The 16687-nt window shown below is 58.1% G+C and overlaps 1 protein-coding gene across 4 annotated transcripts in view; it reads left to right on the forward strand.

The window, feature by feature from the left end:
- EIF2AK3 (eukaryotic translation initiation factor 2 alpha kinase 3) overlaps positions 1 to 16687 on the forward strand; it is a 54290-nt gene that overhangs the window by 23267 nt on the left and 14336 nt on the right. For 2 of the 4 annotated variants that reach the window (XM_079111249.1, XM_079111250.1), the window contains exons 3-10: positions 5126 to 5320; positions 5799 to 5932; positions 8040 to 8274; positions 8439 to 8601; positions 10567 to 10704; positions 11218 to 11340; positions 12027 to 12247; positions 14225 to 14325. In XM_079111249.1, the coding sequence (XP_078967375.1) occupies positions 5126 to 5320; positions 5799 to 5932; positions 8040 to 8274; positions 8439 to 8601; positions 10567 to 10704; positions 11218 to 11340; positions 12027 to 12247; positions 14225 to 14325 (1310 nt within the window). Of the gene's footprint in view, positions 1 to 5125; positions 5321 to 5798; positions 5933 to 8039; positions 8275 to 8438; positions 8602 to 10566; positions 10705 to 11217; positions 11341 to 12026; positions 12248 to 14224; positions 14326 to 16687 lie in introns of those variants that run through there. The other 2 variants (XM_079111251.1, XM_079111252.1) reach the window with 2 other exon arrangements.

A 16687-nucleotide genomic window follows, 5' to 3' on the forward strand; every position in this document is an offset into this window, starting at 1 on the left:
AGGCTGGGCTCTTGTTCCTTGGGTCGCCGGTTGCTGTTAGGCTGGGCTCTTGTTCCTTGGGTCGCCCGTTGCTGTAAGGCTGGGCTCTTGTTCCTCCGGTCGCCCGTTGCTGTAAGGCTGGGTTTCTGTTGTTCCTTGGGTCGCCCGTTGCTGTAAGGCTGGGTTTCTGTTGTTCCGTGGGTCGCCCATTGCTGTAAGGCTGGGCTCTTGTTCCTTGGGTCGCCGGTTGCTGTTAGGCTGGGCTCTTGTTCCTTGGGTCGCCCGTTGCTGTAAGGCTGGGCTCTTGTTCCTCCGGTCGCCCGTTGCTGTAAGGCTGGGTTTCTGTTGTTCCTTGGGTCGCCCGTTGCTGTAAGGCTGGGTTTCTGTTGTTCCGTGGGTCGCCCATTGCTGTAAGGCTGGGCTCTTGTTCCTTGGGTCGCCCGTTGCTGTAAGGCTGGGCTCTTGTTCCTTGGGTCGCCCATTGCTGTAAGGCTGGGCTCTTGTTCCTTGGGTCGCCCGTTGCTGTAAGGCTGGGCTCTTGTTCCTGGGGTCGCCCGTTGCTGTAAGGCTGGGCTCTCGTTCCTTGGGTCGCCCGTTGCTGTAAGGCTGGGCTCTCGTTCCTTGGGTCGCCCATTGCTGTAAGGCTGGGCTCTTGTTCCTTGGGTCGCCCATTGCTGTAAGGCTGGGCTCTTGTTCCTGGGGTCGCCCGTTGCTGTAAGGCTGGGCTCTTGTTCCTGGGGTCGCCCGTTGCTGTAAGGCTGGGCTCTCGTTCCTTGGGTCGCCCATTGCTGTAAGGCTGGGCTCTTGTTCCTCAGGTCGCCCGTTGCTGTAAGGCTGGGCTCTTGTTCCTGGGGTCGCCCGTTGCTGTAAGGCTGGATTTCTGTTGTTCCTCGGGTCGCCCGATCCTGTAAGGCTGGGCTCTTTTCCTTCCCCGGCCCCCTGCGGTGGCCCCTGGGGGCTCCCTGGAGTCTTGGGTGGACAGGGAGTGTGCCCCAGCAGCGGGGGGAGGTGTCTTCCTCCGCTCCTGGTGGTCTGCTCTGTCTCCGCAGGGTCAACGCCTGGTGACCCTCCTCTTACCACGTTTCCTTCCGTTCCTTTTGACTCTCAGTGCTGCCTAGCTTGTACTTCAATTGACTTCCGTCCCCTCATGACCAGCCCACCGCCCCTTTCCTGGCCTGGCTTGGAGCGCTCTGGCCTCAGGCTCCTTCTGCACACAGCACGAGGCCTCCACGTCTCCTGTGAAGGGCCAGCTGGCCATGTCCCCCGAGGCTGCAGTACTCAGTGGGGCGAGATGGTGAGAGCCGAGGCCTCCTGGGCTGTCCAGGTGGAGTGGGCCCAGTGCTGACCACGGGCTGCCTGCTCCAGCAGCCGCTCACTGGCCCGTCCTGGGCACCACCCTCCCTGTGGGTCCTCCCGCCTCTCTGCATCTTGTCTGCCAGGATCTGAGCAGCTTCCTCCCTCCACGCAGCCCACGATGGTCTGCCTCTCCTCAGGCCCTGAGCAGTGGGGTCAGCCGCTATAGACTGACCCTCCAAAACCGGAGGCAGAATAAGCTCTACGTCGTTAGGTGTTTTGGTCACAACAGCAGAAAGCTGACGAACAGCCACGTGGCCTCTGCTGCAGTCCACGAACACTGCCCGTGGGGGATATGCAGTCGTGTGGTTTGTACCCGTAAAACTGTCCTTTCCCACACAGTGACTGGGCTGGTGCTGGGCCGTGGTCTGTGGTCTGTAGACCTGTAAAATAGCAGGAAGTACATACAGCAGCTGTGAAGTGTTCTCACCCAAAACACCGAGCTTGTCAGGTCCCAGGTCCAGGACTCCCTGCCCTTGTCGGGAAATACAGGGAACAGAGCAAGGTTTCAGGGGACGGACATGCTCAGCCCTGACCGAGGGGCACCCTGTAGGATAGAGAGTCTGGTTTCTCAGCGTGTGGGTGCGTGTGAGGCGGGGTGAGGTGTGCGGGGGGCGGGGGGCCTGGGGAGCCGGCTGCAGCGGATAGGCTGGTGTTCCCTAGAGCCGGAGGGCGCTGGTCTCCGCCGCTCTGTTAGCAGGAGTACTTGTGGTTTTCTTGATTGAGGTTCCTGCACTCTGACCTCAGATAGAGCCCTGACCGCATGCCCCTGCTGTGCTGGAGCTCACTGCGCCACTTGCCTCCTTCAGGAGCAGAGGTTAAATGGCTTCCTTGAACTGCTTGGTGGCTGCACAGATAGCCTCCAGGTCTGTGGGTCTGCGCATGCCAGCCACGGGCCTTTTCCTGAGATCCGGACAGGGGAGAACAGACAGAGAACAAACAGAATGAAACACGTTACTCTCTTAAACAGCTGAGGGGAGAAGGAGCCCATCATCAGTGTGAGATGCCGAGCCTCCAGTCAGAGCCACCAGTCAGAGCAGCTCCCAGCTCGGCTGCAGGGGGGTCTGTGCAGGGGCAGGAGACTCCCCGCTTTGCAGCCTACATTTTTTTCCTTCCAAGAGGGTGACTCATGCCTTTGCCTGGCGGTGAGGTAATCCATTGTGAGGGTGATGTCATCGAACCTGAGCGGCATGCATACGCCGGCATCTCAGGCCCTCAAGGAAAAACACCATCTGCTTCCACGTGTGCAGCTGGAGGTCAGCAGCCAGTGAGTCATCGCCAGCCAGTGAGCGCCCAGCAGCACCCTCAGAGTGGCCCTCTGCAGTCACAGCCCAGAAACGGGACGTGACACCCAGGACCGAATCTTCCTCCCTGTTGTTGTTTGGTGCTTTGCACTTGGTTATTGCTGCTGAAGACTGAACTTCTAGAATGATTTTCTCAACATGGTCAGTCCTGTCGAACTTTCTTGGTTGTTTAAACCACATTCTTTTTCTTGGTCCCAGGGATTGAACCCAGGGATGCTTAACCATGAGCCACATCCCCAGCCCTTTTTGTGTTTTATTTTCAGACAGGGTCTCATGAAGTTGCTGAGGCAGGCTTTGAGCTCTCGCTCCTCCTCCCTTAGCCTCCCTAGCTGCTGGGTGTACCGGCATGCCCACTGTTCCCGACTTAAACCACACTCTTAAAATCAAAGCAAGTCTTCTTTTACTTTTGGAGGTGCATAGATCAATCTTAAAGCAGAACTTATTTCAGTCCATGTTGGTGTGACAGTTGTGCTTTGTACCCACGAGCCACAGTGTTCCCTGGGGACCAGCTGCTACTCTGCAGGAGTCAGTGGAGGAAGCAAGTCCAAATAAGCACCATCTCTCGCTGCAGACCCACCAAGCCCTTTCCCCCTTCGAAGAGTGATAGATGGAAAAACCTAGGTATCCAGAATCCTGGTGAGCCTTCAATTTATAGTCTTCTGCTTTGGTCACAGAGCCCCTGCCAGGCTCTTGAAAACCTTTATGTGCAACCTCCCAACTTGGAAATGGGTTCAAAGTACAAAAGTTGCAGAAATAAAAGTGGAGCCACAGACCCACCTGCCCCAGCCAGGTGAGGGCCCTGTGCTCTGGCTGACCTTCTAGATCTCTACCCTACACACATTTGAAGAGAAGTCACATGTCCACCTTGTGCCAGCTGCACACCCGTGATCCCAGCTACTCAGGAGGCTAAGGCAGGAGGATCACAAGTCCAGACCAGCCTCAGCAACGTAGCGAGACCCGTTCTGAAAATAAAATAAAAAGGACTGGGGGTGTGGCTCAGTGGAAGAGCACATGGGTCTAATCCCAGGACAAAAACAGAAAAAGCACACCTCCCACTGTCCTGACCCCTGTCCCTCCCACTGTCCTCACCTGCCCCTCCCCACTGTCTTGTAGCCCCTGTCCCTGCCCACTGTCCTCACCTGCCCCTCCCCACTGCCCTGGCCCGTCCCTCCCCACTGTCCCGGCCCCTGTCTCTCTCCACTGTCCTGGCCCCTGTCCCTCCCCACTGTCCTGGCCCTTGTCCCTCCCCACTGTCCTGGCCCCTGTCCCTCCCCACTGTCCTGGCCCGTCCCTCCCCACTCCCTTGCATGGCCCTTTCTTCTGGACCTGTTTCCTGGTTGCTGTCCTGCCCAGCAGGACCCCCGCTCTCCTCCCTGGCCTCGCTGGCCCGCTGTTCTTGTCCTCGTGCCTCCGTGGCAGGGCCTCCTGGTGGCAGGGTCCCAGGTCCAGCGTGGTGGTCAGTGGGGCCACCCTCAGGCCACCCTCTGCCAGCCCCAGCTGCTGCTGTCTCGTACCACTGACGCAAGCACTCCAGGGACAGCCCCATGTCCCACAGGCCCCGGGTCCCGGTCCCCATGTGTTTGCCTGTGCGCCCACTGTGCCGCCGCCTCGTGATGCCTGAGTCCAGCCTCTCTGGTCTCTCCTGATCCTCAGACTGCTGGCGATGGGCCTCCCTGACCCTCGTTTAAGTGGGAAGGACCCTGAGCGGTGCAGCAGGATGCTGAGCAGGCGGAGGAGCCGTGACAGCAGGCTGGGCCCAGGTCACACGGCTTCCCTGCACCCGAGTCTGCGGCTGTGACGGGCCTGGATGAAACAGGCCCGGCACACACTGTGCGTCACCCCTGGGAACCACGCTGCCACTGCCGAGGTAGAGGCTGCGGAGCTGTGGCAGCTTCCTGGCCTCCTGGGCTCCCGGACTCTCTTGGCAGCTCGTCATGATGGCAGTTTGAGGAAGACGTGTCCTGACTGCTGTGGTGTGCACACTGGGGGCGCCCGCCAGGTCTTCAGGTCCCTGGGCGGGTGGCGTGCACACTGGGGGCGCCCGCCAGGTCTTCAGGTCCCTGGGCGGGTGGCGTGCACACTGGGGGCGCCCGCCAGGTCTTCAGGTCCCTGGGCGGGTGGCGTGCACACTGGGGGCGCCCGCCAGGTCTTCGGGGCACTGGGCGGGTGGTGTGCACACTGGGGGCTCCTGCCAGGTCTTCAGGGCACTGGGCGGGTGGGCTGCTGGTGCCTGTGCTGCTCAGGAGCTCAGGTGCCACTCCTCAGGTCATGGCCCAAGGGCAGGTGGGCGTGGCTGTGGCCCCAGCCCCTGGGCCTGGGGCAGGAGGATTTCAAGCTAGCGGCCAGCTCAGAACTCGGGGAGACCCTGTCTGGCTAGGAGCCGGGCTGCAGCTCGGTGCCAGGCACTTGCCCAGTGAGCCCTGGGTTCTCCCCAGCACCAGAGAGAAAAGAAAAAAAGACGACCTTTTCAAAGCGGGCTCCCCTTTTAGGTGTTCGGGAATAAGATGATCATTCCTTCCCTGGACGGGGACCTGTTCCAGTGGGACCGGGACCGGGAGAGCATGGAGACAGTTCCTTTCACCGTGGAATCTCTCCTGGAAGCTTCCTACAAGTTCGGAGACGACGTAGTTCTGGTTGGAGGAAAATCTCTCACGACGTATGGACTCAGTGCGTACAGTGGGAAGGTGAGTGGCAGTCTCCTGACCAGCGCACTCGTCCAGGTGGCCTGGCCCTCCCCTGAGGACAGCGTGGCCGTCACAGGAGAACTGGAAGTAGAGAGTAGAGGCTCAGCCGCCCTGTGGCTGGAAGGGCAGGGTCGGGATCAGCAGCAGGGCGGGTAGTGGCCGTGGTCCTGCATGTCCTGCTCCGTGCAGACATCGTTTTCCAAGTGTGAGGTCCGGCAGCGTTCCTGGGGCCCGTCGCTCCGCGTTTTGACGGCGGAGGAGCCACCACAGGGCATAGTGACGTGATGTCGGGAGCAGTGGCCGGCTGGGTCCCCTAGAGCGGCACACTCCCTCGGTGCGTGTCCTGGGACTGCCAAGGTGGACAGGACACCCCTAGGAGGCAGCGATCCAGCCGATGCTTCTCGGTGCTGGACACCGTCTCCCTGACCCCCATTCCCTTGTCCTCGCAGCCTGGCCTCCCTGACGTCTCTCTTTGCAGTTGCGGTACATCTGTTCTGCCCTGGGCTGTCGCCGATGGGACAGCGATGAGCTGGAGGAGGAGGAGGACATCCTGCTCCTGCAGCGCACCCAGAAGACCGTGCGGGCAGTGGGACCTCGCAGCGGCAGTGAGAAGTGGGTGCCGGGCGGTGGCCTGGTCTGTGAGGCACCGCGCAGTGGCGTGGTCTGTGAGGGCGGGGCGGTGGCCTGGTCTGTGAGGGAGTGGCCTGGTCTGCGAGGGTGTGGCCTGGTCTGTGAGGGCGTGGCCAGGTCTGTGAGGGAGTGGCCTGGTCTGCGAGGGTGTGGCCTGGTCTGCGAGGGAGTGGCCTTGTCTGCGAGGGTGTGGCCTGGTCTGCGAGGGTGTGCCCTGGTCTGTGAGGGTGTGGCCTGGTCTGTGAGGGTGTGGCCTGGTCTGCGAGGGTGTGGCCTGGTCTGCGAGGGAGTGGCCTTGTCTGTGAGGGTGTGGCCTGGTCTGTGAGGGTGTGGCCTGGTCTGTGGGCGTGTCTTGGTCTGTGAGGGTGTGGAGTGGTCTGTGGGCGTGGCCTGGTCTGTGAGGGTGTGGCGTGGTCTGTGGGCGTGTCCTGGTCTGTGAGGGTGTGGCTGGTCTGTGGGCGTGTCCTGGTCTGCGAGGGTGTAGCATGGTCTGTGGGCGTGTCCTGGTCTGTGAGGGTGTGGAGTGGTCTGTGGGCATGTCCTGGTCTTTGAGGGTGTGGCTGGTCTGTGGGCGTGGCCTGGTCTGCGAGGGTGTAGCATGGTCTGTGGGCGTGTCCTGGTCTGTGAGGGTGTGGAGTGGTCTGTGGGCATGTCCTGGTCTGCGAGGGTGTAGCATGGTCTGTGGGCATGTCCTGGTCTGTGAGGGTGTGGCCTGGTCTGTGAGGGTGTGGCCTGGTCTGTGAGGGTGTGGCCTGGTCTGCGAGGTGTGGCCTGGTCTGTGAGGGTGTGGCCTGGTCTGTGAGGGTGTGGCCTGGTCTGTGAGGGTGTGCCCTGGTCTGCGAGGGTGTGGCGTGGTCTGTGGGCGCGTCCTGGTCTGTGAGGGTGGGTGTGGCGTGGTCTGTGGGCGTGTCCTGGTCTGTGAGGGTGGGTGTGGCGTGGTCTGTGGGCGTGTCCTGGTCTGCAAGGGCGTGGCCTGTTCTATGAGGGTGTGGCCTGGACTGTGAGGGTGTGGCCTGTTCTGCGTGAACCCCGGCCAGGACGCCAGCTCCCTGGTAGAGACTCTGTGACCCCCCCGTTGCCCTTGAAGTCCACCAAGCTCCTGAGGGAAATGAGGGGCTCCCGCTCATCCACAGGCTGTCCTGGACCTTGCCCGGGCTGCAGGCCGGTGGCCGCGTAGGAGCGCTGTCTTAGCTTGAGGACGTTGTTTGAAGCAGCCTCGGTGGCAGGAGCCAGGAGCTGGGTGGTCAGTTGGGCTCGGGCCTGGCACCCCCGCAGCTCCATCCAGCAGGTGGCTTCCTGGCTGGTCGCAGCCCAGCTGTAGGATGACCATCCTCCTCTGAGCTCCAACTCCTGCGTGATCGGTTCCTTCCATTCCTTCTTCGCGGGCTTCTGGCCCGTCCGACCAGCAGTTAGCGAGGTCCCATTTGTCCTCTCTGCCTCCAAGGGCCCTCAGTCGCTGCTCTGCGGGGAAGGGTGAGAGCTGGCTGCAGCCCGTCGGGAGGACGCTGGCGCTGCGGGCCAGGCCTCATTCTGGGAGGTCCGGCATCAGCTCGCCCGTTTTGGGCTCGTCCACAGGCGGTGGATTTCTGCTCCCGTGCTGCGCCGGTCACACGGAGGCACTGACCTATGCCCACGGTCAGCTGTGCTGGTGGCTGGGAGGCTGCATGGCCTCTCGTTGGGCTAAGGAGGGCCTCCTGGCTTGCAGGTGGCGGTGTCCTGGACCTCTGAGGGACTCCTGCACAGCTGGCCCGTCCCCAGAGCAGGGTCAGGATGCCCTCCTGCGCCTTGTGGCCGGGAGCGGCAGAGCACCCCTTTCCAGAGTGCTGGCTGGGTTTTGGTTATTGGTGGTGGTTTTGGGTTTTTTAGTTAATACTAACTTTGATCATTTAATTAGAATGGTGCCTCTGAGGTTTATTTACTTCTTATTTGTTCTTCTTTGATTTACATGACAGTAGAGTGTTTTGACATCTTGACTGGTTCTCCTCTTCACAAAATTGTGCATTTGCTTCTTGGGTTTTGGGAGAGTTCTGTGTTGTTTGGTTCCTGTATTTAAGGGTGAATTTCTAAAACACACCTTTGTAAATTTAAGGTGGAATTTCAGTGTTGGACACTTTGAACTTCGGTATATTCCAGACATGGAAACTAGAGCCAGATTTATTGAAAGCAACTTTAGACCCAGTGGAAACAAAGAAGAGTCTAAGATTATTTCAGATGTGGACGAGCAGGAAGCCGCCATGCTGGACACGGTGATAAAGGTCTCAGTGGCCGACTGGAAGGTCGTGGCGTTCAGTAAAAAGGGAGGACACCTGGAGTGGGAGCACCAGGTACCCAGAGCCCCAGCTGGAACGTCTGCCCTGGCCCGGGCAGCCACCTGCGGGGGAGGGAACAGGCCCTCCCATCCCGCGTGTTGGGAACAGTGGCTCCAGGTGGCCTTCTGGGAGGTGAGCGTGAGCACGGTCTCAACCCTGGTCTCCTCCGTCCTGCTCAGTTCTGCACTCCAATTGCGTCGGCCTGGCTGGTCAGGGACGGCAAAGTCATCCCCATCAGCCTCTTTGACGACACGAGTTACGTGTCCCCAGATGAGGGCTCGGAGGACGAGGAGGACATCGTGGAAGCTGCCCGAGGGGCCACGGAGAGCAGCGTGTACCTGGGTGAGTGAGCGGCTTCCCACGTCCGATGGCGCCCAGGGGCAGCCCTGAGTGCCCCTGGCGTGTCGCCTGCAGGTCCGTGCCTTGACTTCCTTCCTGCTCTGCCCTGTGCGTGCAGCTCTGAGACCTGACTGCACTCGCACGTTCCTTTCGTCCGAGACCTGTCCTGGAAAGTCGCAGAGACGGTCTCGCTGTGGCATGGTGAAGTTCCTCACCAGCCCGAGTCCAGCCCGTCTGCTCCCACCTAAAAGTCAGGGTTTTTATCTGGGCACCGTGGCACACTCCTGTAATCCCAGCAGCTTGGGAGGCTGAAGCAGGAGTATGCCGAGTTCATAGCCAGCCTGGGTGACTTGGTGAGGCCCTGTCTCTAAATAAAATATTTAAAAGGTGATATGGCTCAGTGACTCAGTGGCCCTGGGTTCAATCCTCCATACCAAAAAAAAATTAGGATTTTTTTTTCTTTCATGTATCCATATAATTAATCTGAAAAACAAAAACATATGGGGTGCTTCTGGGTAATTGAAAAAACCTTTAGGCGTCCCAGGCATGGAGGTGCATCCTGTAATCCCAGCAGCTCAGGAGGCTGAGGCAGAAGGATGGCCTCAGCAACTTAGTGAGGCCCTAAGCAACTCAGTGAGACGCAGCCTCTAAATAAAATACAAAGAAGCGCTGGCTCAGTAGTTAAGTGCCCCTGATGAGTTCAATCTCTGGTACCAAAAAAAAAGAAAAGAAAAAGCCTTTAGGGACTTAAAAATCAGCATACTGTAGTGACATGGCCACATCAATGTTTGTAGCAGCTCAATTCACAATAGCTAAGCTATGGAACCAGCCTAGGTGTCCTTTGACAGATGAAGGATAAAGAAATCATGGTACATATGCAGAATGGAATGTTACTCAGCCACAGAGAAAAACGAAATCATGGCCTTTGCTGGGAAATGGATGGGACTGGAGAATATTATCCTAAGTGAAATAAGCTGATCCCAAGAGGCCAAGAGCTGAATGTCAGTCTGATACGCAGATGCTGACTCACAACATGGAGGGTGGGAAGAGCAGAGGTTCAGTGGATTAGACAAGGGGCAATGGGGACTGGGAAGGGGCAGACAGGATGAATTGGACATCATTGTCCTGTGTTCACGTATGAGCACACGACCAGGGTAACCACACCAGGTCCAAGCACAGAGTGGGACGCCACGCTCCACGTGTGCATGGAGTGTCAGGATGCACCCGCGGGCTGGCGTGTGAGAAGAGAACAGCAGCAACAAAAACCCAGTGGAGTCTAGGAAGGGAATGGGGAGGGAGGAAAGAGGAAGTACTGGGGACTGAATCAGAGCCGATTACTTCAGAGCTTTTGTGACTACGCCAGGATGAGTCCTAATGTTATGTACAACTAAAAAGAACCAGTACAAAAGGAAGAGTTATCTATTTTGGAAAAAAAGAGCCTTTAGTAAGTTTTGAGAACTCTATTTTTTTTGCGGTGCTGGGGATTGAACTCAGGACCTTGTACTTGCAAGCACTCTACTAACTGAGCTGTATCCCTCGCCCCCTGGTTTTGAGAGCTCTTGAATCTGACTGCTTGAAGTAGTGTGGGTCAGTAAATGCTTGTGAAATCAACAGTGCTGCTGTGTGCACTACCTCCGTCTAGTAGATGCTCACGTGGGGTGATGGCTTCGGGCTGGATGTCCACAGCTTGCTCCTGCTTGGTCGGGACGTCCTGGCCTGGACTTCCTGTTGCGGGCTCTCCTGGGGTTTCTGGGGGTGTGCTCTGATTCCGCTAGAAGCACTGCAGGGCCTGCGCCCACTCTCCCTTTTTCTCGGGAATTGTGGAGTCACATTTAAGGCTTCCGCCATCTTTCTTCTTTGAAGATCGCTGTGTAGCATGCAGACAGCTGGAACTGAGCTGATTCAGTAGATCAGAGTGAATCTCTTAGAAACATGGTTGCCTGATGGACAGTGTTGTGGTTGGTTCAGGAATGTACAGAGGCCAGCTGTACCTGCAGTCCTCAGTCCGGATTTCAGAAAAGTTTCCTGCAAACCCCAAGGCCTTGGAATCTGTCAGTGGAAATGAGATCATTCCTTTGCCAACAATCAAGTGGAAACCCTTAATCCGTAAGTGAATTATACACTTTATAAATACCGTTAAAGTACTGAGTACATTCTGTCTTTACCCTCATTTTGGATATTGCAGAGATAAGAGTTATTATATACCATATATTTTACCAGTAAATTGGGAAGGCATTTCAGCTTTTGACAGTGAATTTTAACGATCACTTAGTTGTTTCTATAGAAGTAAGTGTTAATAAACTCTTTCTCTGAGAAAAACCTGAATTCACTGACTATGCCAAACTGACACTTAGCTCATAATGTATTTATATTAAGAATATTCGGGAAAAAGATCCACTGGTGGCCACACAGACCCACAGTGACCTGAGCTCAGGTGACAGGTGCCTCCCTTCATCACCTCTGTGCCTTCCGCGTCTCTGCTGCTCACCGCACGAGCTCTGTGCCTTTGCTGGCAGGAACCCTGGGCCATGTGTGACTTGCGTCCCCGTCAGCTCACTCGGTGACTGGGCACATGCATTTCCATCAGTGCATAGCAGTCAACATTTTTTCTTCCTGCAGATTCTCCTTCCAGAACTCCTGTCTTGGTAGGCTCTGACGAATTCGACAAGTGTCTGAGTAATGATAAGTTTTCTCACGAAGAATACAGCAACGGTGCACTTTCAGTCCTTCAGTACCCCTATGGTAGGTGCGATTTCTCCTGGGTGGAAAATGCAGTTGTATTTGGCTTATTCAAGGACTTAAAATTAGTTAATAGAATTAAAATGAAGGGAGGTTGATTGGAGCATAGAAAAATATTTGGGGCCCAGCACAGTGGTACACGCCTATAATTCTAGCTACTTGGGAGGCTGAGGCAGGAGGATCACAAGTTCGAGGTCAACCTAGGCCGTTTAGTGAGCTCCTGCCTCAAAATTAAAAATAAAATAAAAGGGACTGGGGAAGCTCAGTGGCAGAATGTCCCTGCGTTGGATCCTAGTACGCCCCCCGCAAAAAAAAAATCTCCAAGGAAGACCAAGCACTGATTCTTGCATTGAAATGTTTGAATTAATTAGTAATGAGGTCATGAATGGGGAGGCCCTTAAATTTTTTGCTAATATGATTATTTAATATAAAGAAAATTTAAGATGCTTGTCATAAAGGATAATGCCTACATTTAAGGAAAATTAAGGGTGGGGTATGGGATGGGGTATGTACTTAGTGGTAGAGCGCTTGCCCACCACGCATCAGACCTTGGGTTCGATCCCAGCGAGAAGGAAAAAGTAAGGCAAAGGAAGGTGTGTGACAGAGAGACGGAAGTCTGGGCAACGATGATCGACAGACCCGTCTCGGTCCCCCTTAAGATCCTAAACCCCTTTCCATGTTCCCTGGAGATAACGGTTACTACCTGCCGTACTACAAGAGGGAGCGCAGCAAGCGGAGCACGCAGATCACCGTCCGGTTCCTGGACAGCCCCAGCTACCCGAAGAACATGCGCAGGAAGGACCCCGTTCTCCTCCTGCACTGGTGGAAGGAGATCGTGGGGACCATTCTGTTCTGCATCGTAGCGACCACGTTCATCGTGCGCAGACTCTTCCACCCTCAGCTGCACCGGGTGAGCCCGCCGCGCAGGGTGCTGTGGGCGGGGGCGGACAGCGGGTTTCACCCTCAAGTCCCTGCGGCCCGCACCGCCTGGCCGCGAGGAGGCGCTGCGGGGACGCGTTGCTGGCCTTGCATGGTGGGTGTGCAGGCCGCGCGCGCGCTCTGGCCGCCTGCGCATCGTCCCCACAGGCCCAGGGCTCCCAGGCTGCAGGGCCAGGCTGCAGCACCGCGGTGCTTGTGCACGGGAAGTCGAAGGCTGGCAATAAGCCCTTGGCAGCACCATTGCCACTGTGGGGCCTTGTCCTGTGCAACTGACGCTGGCTGCTCTGGTTGCGCGCGTGCGCACGCACGCACACACACACGCACGCACACACACACACACACACACACACACACCGCCTCTTGCTGTCTGGCTGCTCCCTGCCCCTGCGGTGGCTCTCCTGCAGAGATCTGGATGATCTTTTTAAATGCAGTGGGCATCTCCAGCCCTTGCCCTCTGGTCCCACTGGGCACCTTGCACCTCCCCTGCCTGAGGCCCTAGGCACACCTTCCCCTGCTGGGGACCTGCTCCTCGGCCTCCTACTGCCTCTCTGTATTTCAGTATCCTGGGAGGGTCTCCCTACCTTCCAGGCTATAGTCTTTTCTTTACTGAGGCCCTGGATTCTGCCTCTAGCTGGCTAGGCCAGCACTCCAGCCTGAGCTACACCCCAGCCCTCCAGTTGCCCTGTAAACAGGTCCCCAGATCCCTTTCTCTAGAGCAGCTCCCCAGCAGAAGCCACCCAGGAACCCCGGGGAGCGGGCCTCAGGCTGCCTGTTCACACGCATGGCCAGCCACAGCCTTCTGCACAGCCATGCCATCACCAGGGCCAGTTGCTCTCTCATCAGTCACCAGTCCTGCCTCAGTCTTCCTCCTGAATGTCCCAAAATTGTCGTCTTCTCCATCTCCCTATTTCCGGTTCCCTGGAACACACACACACACACACACACACACACACACACACACTGAAATTGCTCTCCCTGGTCACTCAGCCCTGGTCCTCTCCTGGCTGTGGTCGAGTGCACGGTCCACACCTAACTCTCAGCTTTAAAACCCTGGGTATGGGGGCTGGGGCTGGGGCTCAGGGGTGAGCACTTGCCTGGCACGTGTGAGGCCCTGGCCTGAATCCTCGGTACCACGTAAGAATAGATAAATAAATGGAAACCAAGCCTGGTTAGGAACCCTCGTGGCTGTCAGGGTAAGGAATGGCCTTTCTGTAAGGTTTCGCCGCTTGCTCCACCTGCTACACACTCTTCTTCACCAGTGCCCGTCCCTCCCTGCCCGATTTCCCCTCCCTCCTGGAGCTATTGCCTCTGACCCGCCTCCTCTCCTGTCCTGCCCTGCTGACCCTGCAGTCCCTAAGCGTCCTGGGAGCCTTCCTAACCTCCTGGCTGAGTGGGCTCCCTGCTTCTGGGACAGCACGCCACCTCGCTGAGCGGAGTGTGTAGGTGACGCCGCCGACTGCCCTGGTGCCAACAGCTCAGTGCTGGAAGACTTGGTGACTGAGCCCGGGGGCCACGGTACTCTGACCACAGTGCTGCCAGCATCCTCTGGATCTGGAGGGAGGCTGGTGAGGAGAGTGCCCAGCCCAGGGTGCTGTGGCCAGAGGCACTTGGTAAAGCCAGGACAGAATTAGCTGGGAAAGAGGAGTCTGTCTGTCCGGGAGTCTGTCCACACCCATGTGCACTTTATCCCTAGTCTCCTCACATGTTACGTGTTAGACGCACACGTGATGCACCTCATGGTACAGAAAGCTCCACGGGAGCCAGTGGATGGCACTTGGAAAGGAGCCTATTTTTTACACGTGGTGAAGGGAAGTGCTGAATGTGGTGCTTTTGTGATGGTTTTATTTTTCCGAGTCCGGTGTATGTTTTGGTGCTGTCTCACAACCTGAGGTCGTACTGACTTGAGTTCAGGTCATCCTGGTAGTGATTTTCTTTCTTACCTTATCAGCAAAGGAAGGAATCTGAAACGCAATGTCAAACTGAAAATAAGTACGATGAGGCCAGTACCCGGAGCCGGAGCGACTCGAAGAGCTCAGGATACGTGTCTCGGTGAGTGTGGGCACTGCGGCAGGCGGTGGGGGCCAACAGTGGCCGCTGGACCCGAGGCCTGAGCTCAGGGTATTGTGAGCTGTGTTTAAAAGTGTGCCTCTGCAGGCCAGGCAGGCAGACCTGATCCTCAGGTGCTGCCAGGACTTGGAACCCGCTCTGCCCCAGGGTGGAGGTGGGGCAGCGCTTCTGCAGGCCAGGCAGGCAGACCTGATCCTCAGGTGCTGCCAGGGCTTGGAACCCACTCTGCCCCAGGGTGAAGGTGGGGCAGTGGCTCTGCAGGCCAGGCAGGCAGACCTGATCCTCAGGTGCCAGGGCTGTGAACCCGCTCTGCCCCAGGGTGGAAGTGGGGCAGTGACTCTTCAGGCCAGGCAGGCAGACCTGATCCTCAGGTGCTGCCAGGGCTTGGAACCCGCTCTGCCCCAGGGTGGAGGTGGGGCAGTGGCTCTGCAGGCCAGGCAGGCAGACCTGATCCTCAGGTGCCAGGGCTGTGAACCCGCTCTGCCCCAGGGTGGAGGTGAGGCAGCGCCTCTGCAGGCCAGGCAGGCAGACCTGATCCTCAGGTGCCAGGGCTGTGAACCCGCTCTGCCCCAGGGTGGAAGTGGGGCAGTGGCTCTGCAGGCCAGGCAGGCAGACCTGATCCTCAGGTGCTGCCAGGGCTTGGAACCCGCTCTGCCCCAGGGTGGAGGTGGGGCAGCGGCTCTGCAGGCCAGGCAGGCAGACCTGATCCTCAGGTGCCAGGGCTGTGAACCCGCTCTGCCCCAGGGTGGAGGTGAGGCAGCGCCTCTGCAGGCCAGGCAGGCAGACCTGATCCTCAGGTGCTGCCAGGGCTTGGAACCCGCTCTGCCCCAGGGTGGAGGTGGGGCAGCGCCTCTGCAGGCCAGGCAGGCAGACCTGATCCTCAGGTGCTGCCAGGGCTTGGAACCCGCTCTGCCCCAGGGTGGAGGTGGGGCAGCGGCTCTGCAGGCCAGGCAGGCAGACCTGATCCTCAGGTGCTGCCAGGGCTTGGAACCCGCTCTGCCCCAGGGTGGAGGTGGGGCAGCGCCTCTGCAGGCCAGGCAGGCAGACCTGATCCTCAGGTGCTGCCAGGGCTTGGAACCCACTCTGCCCCAGGGTGGAGGTGGGGCAGTGGCTCTGCAGGCCAGGCAGGCAGACCTGATCCTCAGGTGCCAGGGCTGTGAACCCGCTCTGCCCCAGGGTGGAAGTGGGGCAGTGGCTCTGCAGGCCAGGCAGGCAGACCTGATCCTCAGGTGCCAGGGCTGTGAACCCACTCTGCCCCAGGGTGGAGTTGGGGCTGTTTGGGATTTCAGTCTTTCTTTGAGTTCTGTGGTCTCTGGTGTTGGGGATGGGCTTGGTGATCACCATATGCGTTGGAATAGGAGGGACATCTCCAAATGCTCCTTTAACTCCGTCGTTCATTTCACCTTTCATTCTGTCTGCAGTAGGAAGGAGACTGGGGGGAATGCTAATTGATCAGGTGCTTTTAAAAGCATAAGAGGAGGTTAGCAGAAGTGGGGGGCGGCGGTAAGACCACCGAATTCCACGGACACAGTTGACCCGGTGACACACAGTTGGCCTGGGCCAGTCTTGTACCCTTGCTGATGCAGATGCTGGCCGCAGGTCTGTGGCCCCAGCGCCTGCACAGTGGGAGGAGAACGAGGACCCCTCGCACTGCACCCCCGAGCCAGCAGGGCCGTGCGCAGGACAGTGTTGACCGGCGACAGCGCCTGCCCACGTGATGGGGCCCTGGTTCCGTGCCCTGCGCAGCTGCGGCTGCCTGGTGAGGACGGAGTCCCTGGGATCACCCGAGGCACAGCCGTTCCCTGGGGCGGGCACTGGCTGTGGTGGTTGAAGGGGGCGAGGCCAACAGGGTCACATCCGGGTCAACTCTTAGTTCCCCAGAGCGAGATATTTAGGGGCGGGGAGGGGAGAGTGGGGCGTGGTGTCCTGCAGGCCTGCAGCGACCTTCAGCTTCGTCAGCTGTGAGTCGTTAACAGGGCGCAACCCTGGCACTGCTGAGCAGCCAGGTCTGCTTCGGTCCTCAGATCCGGCCTGGCCGTTCATCAGCTGGGACCTTAGACAAGATGACGCTTATACTCTTAGGTCTGTGACCACCTGTGACAGATGCGATCTGGAGGGTAGCTCTGTGCCCCAGAATAGGGCGGGCGCAGTGGGCCCTGGCTTCCAGGGCGTGGGCTGTAGGAGGCTCCTCCACTGCTATTTGTAGGAGTGCAGATCATTACTCTGATTCTCTGGAAGGTAATTGGCCCAGGGAGGGTTGGGATCTGCAGCTTCTCTTCCTTCATGCCAAGTTCTAAACAGCTGAGGCAGCTACTAAATTAGTATGGACTCACTGTCTGAAGCA

Source organism: Sciurus vulgaris (assembly GCF_902686455.1).
Source record: "Sciurus vulgaris genome assembly, chromosome: 14".
NCBI classification, from domain to species: Eukaryota; Metazoa; Chordata; class Mammalia; order Rodentia; family Sciuridae; genus Sciurus; species Sciurus vulgaris.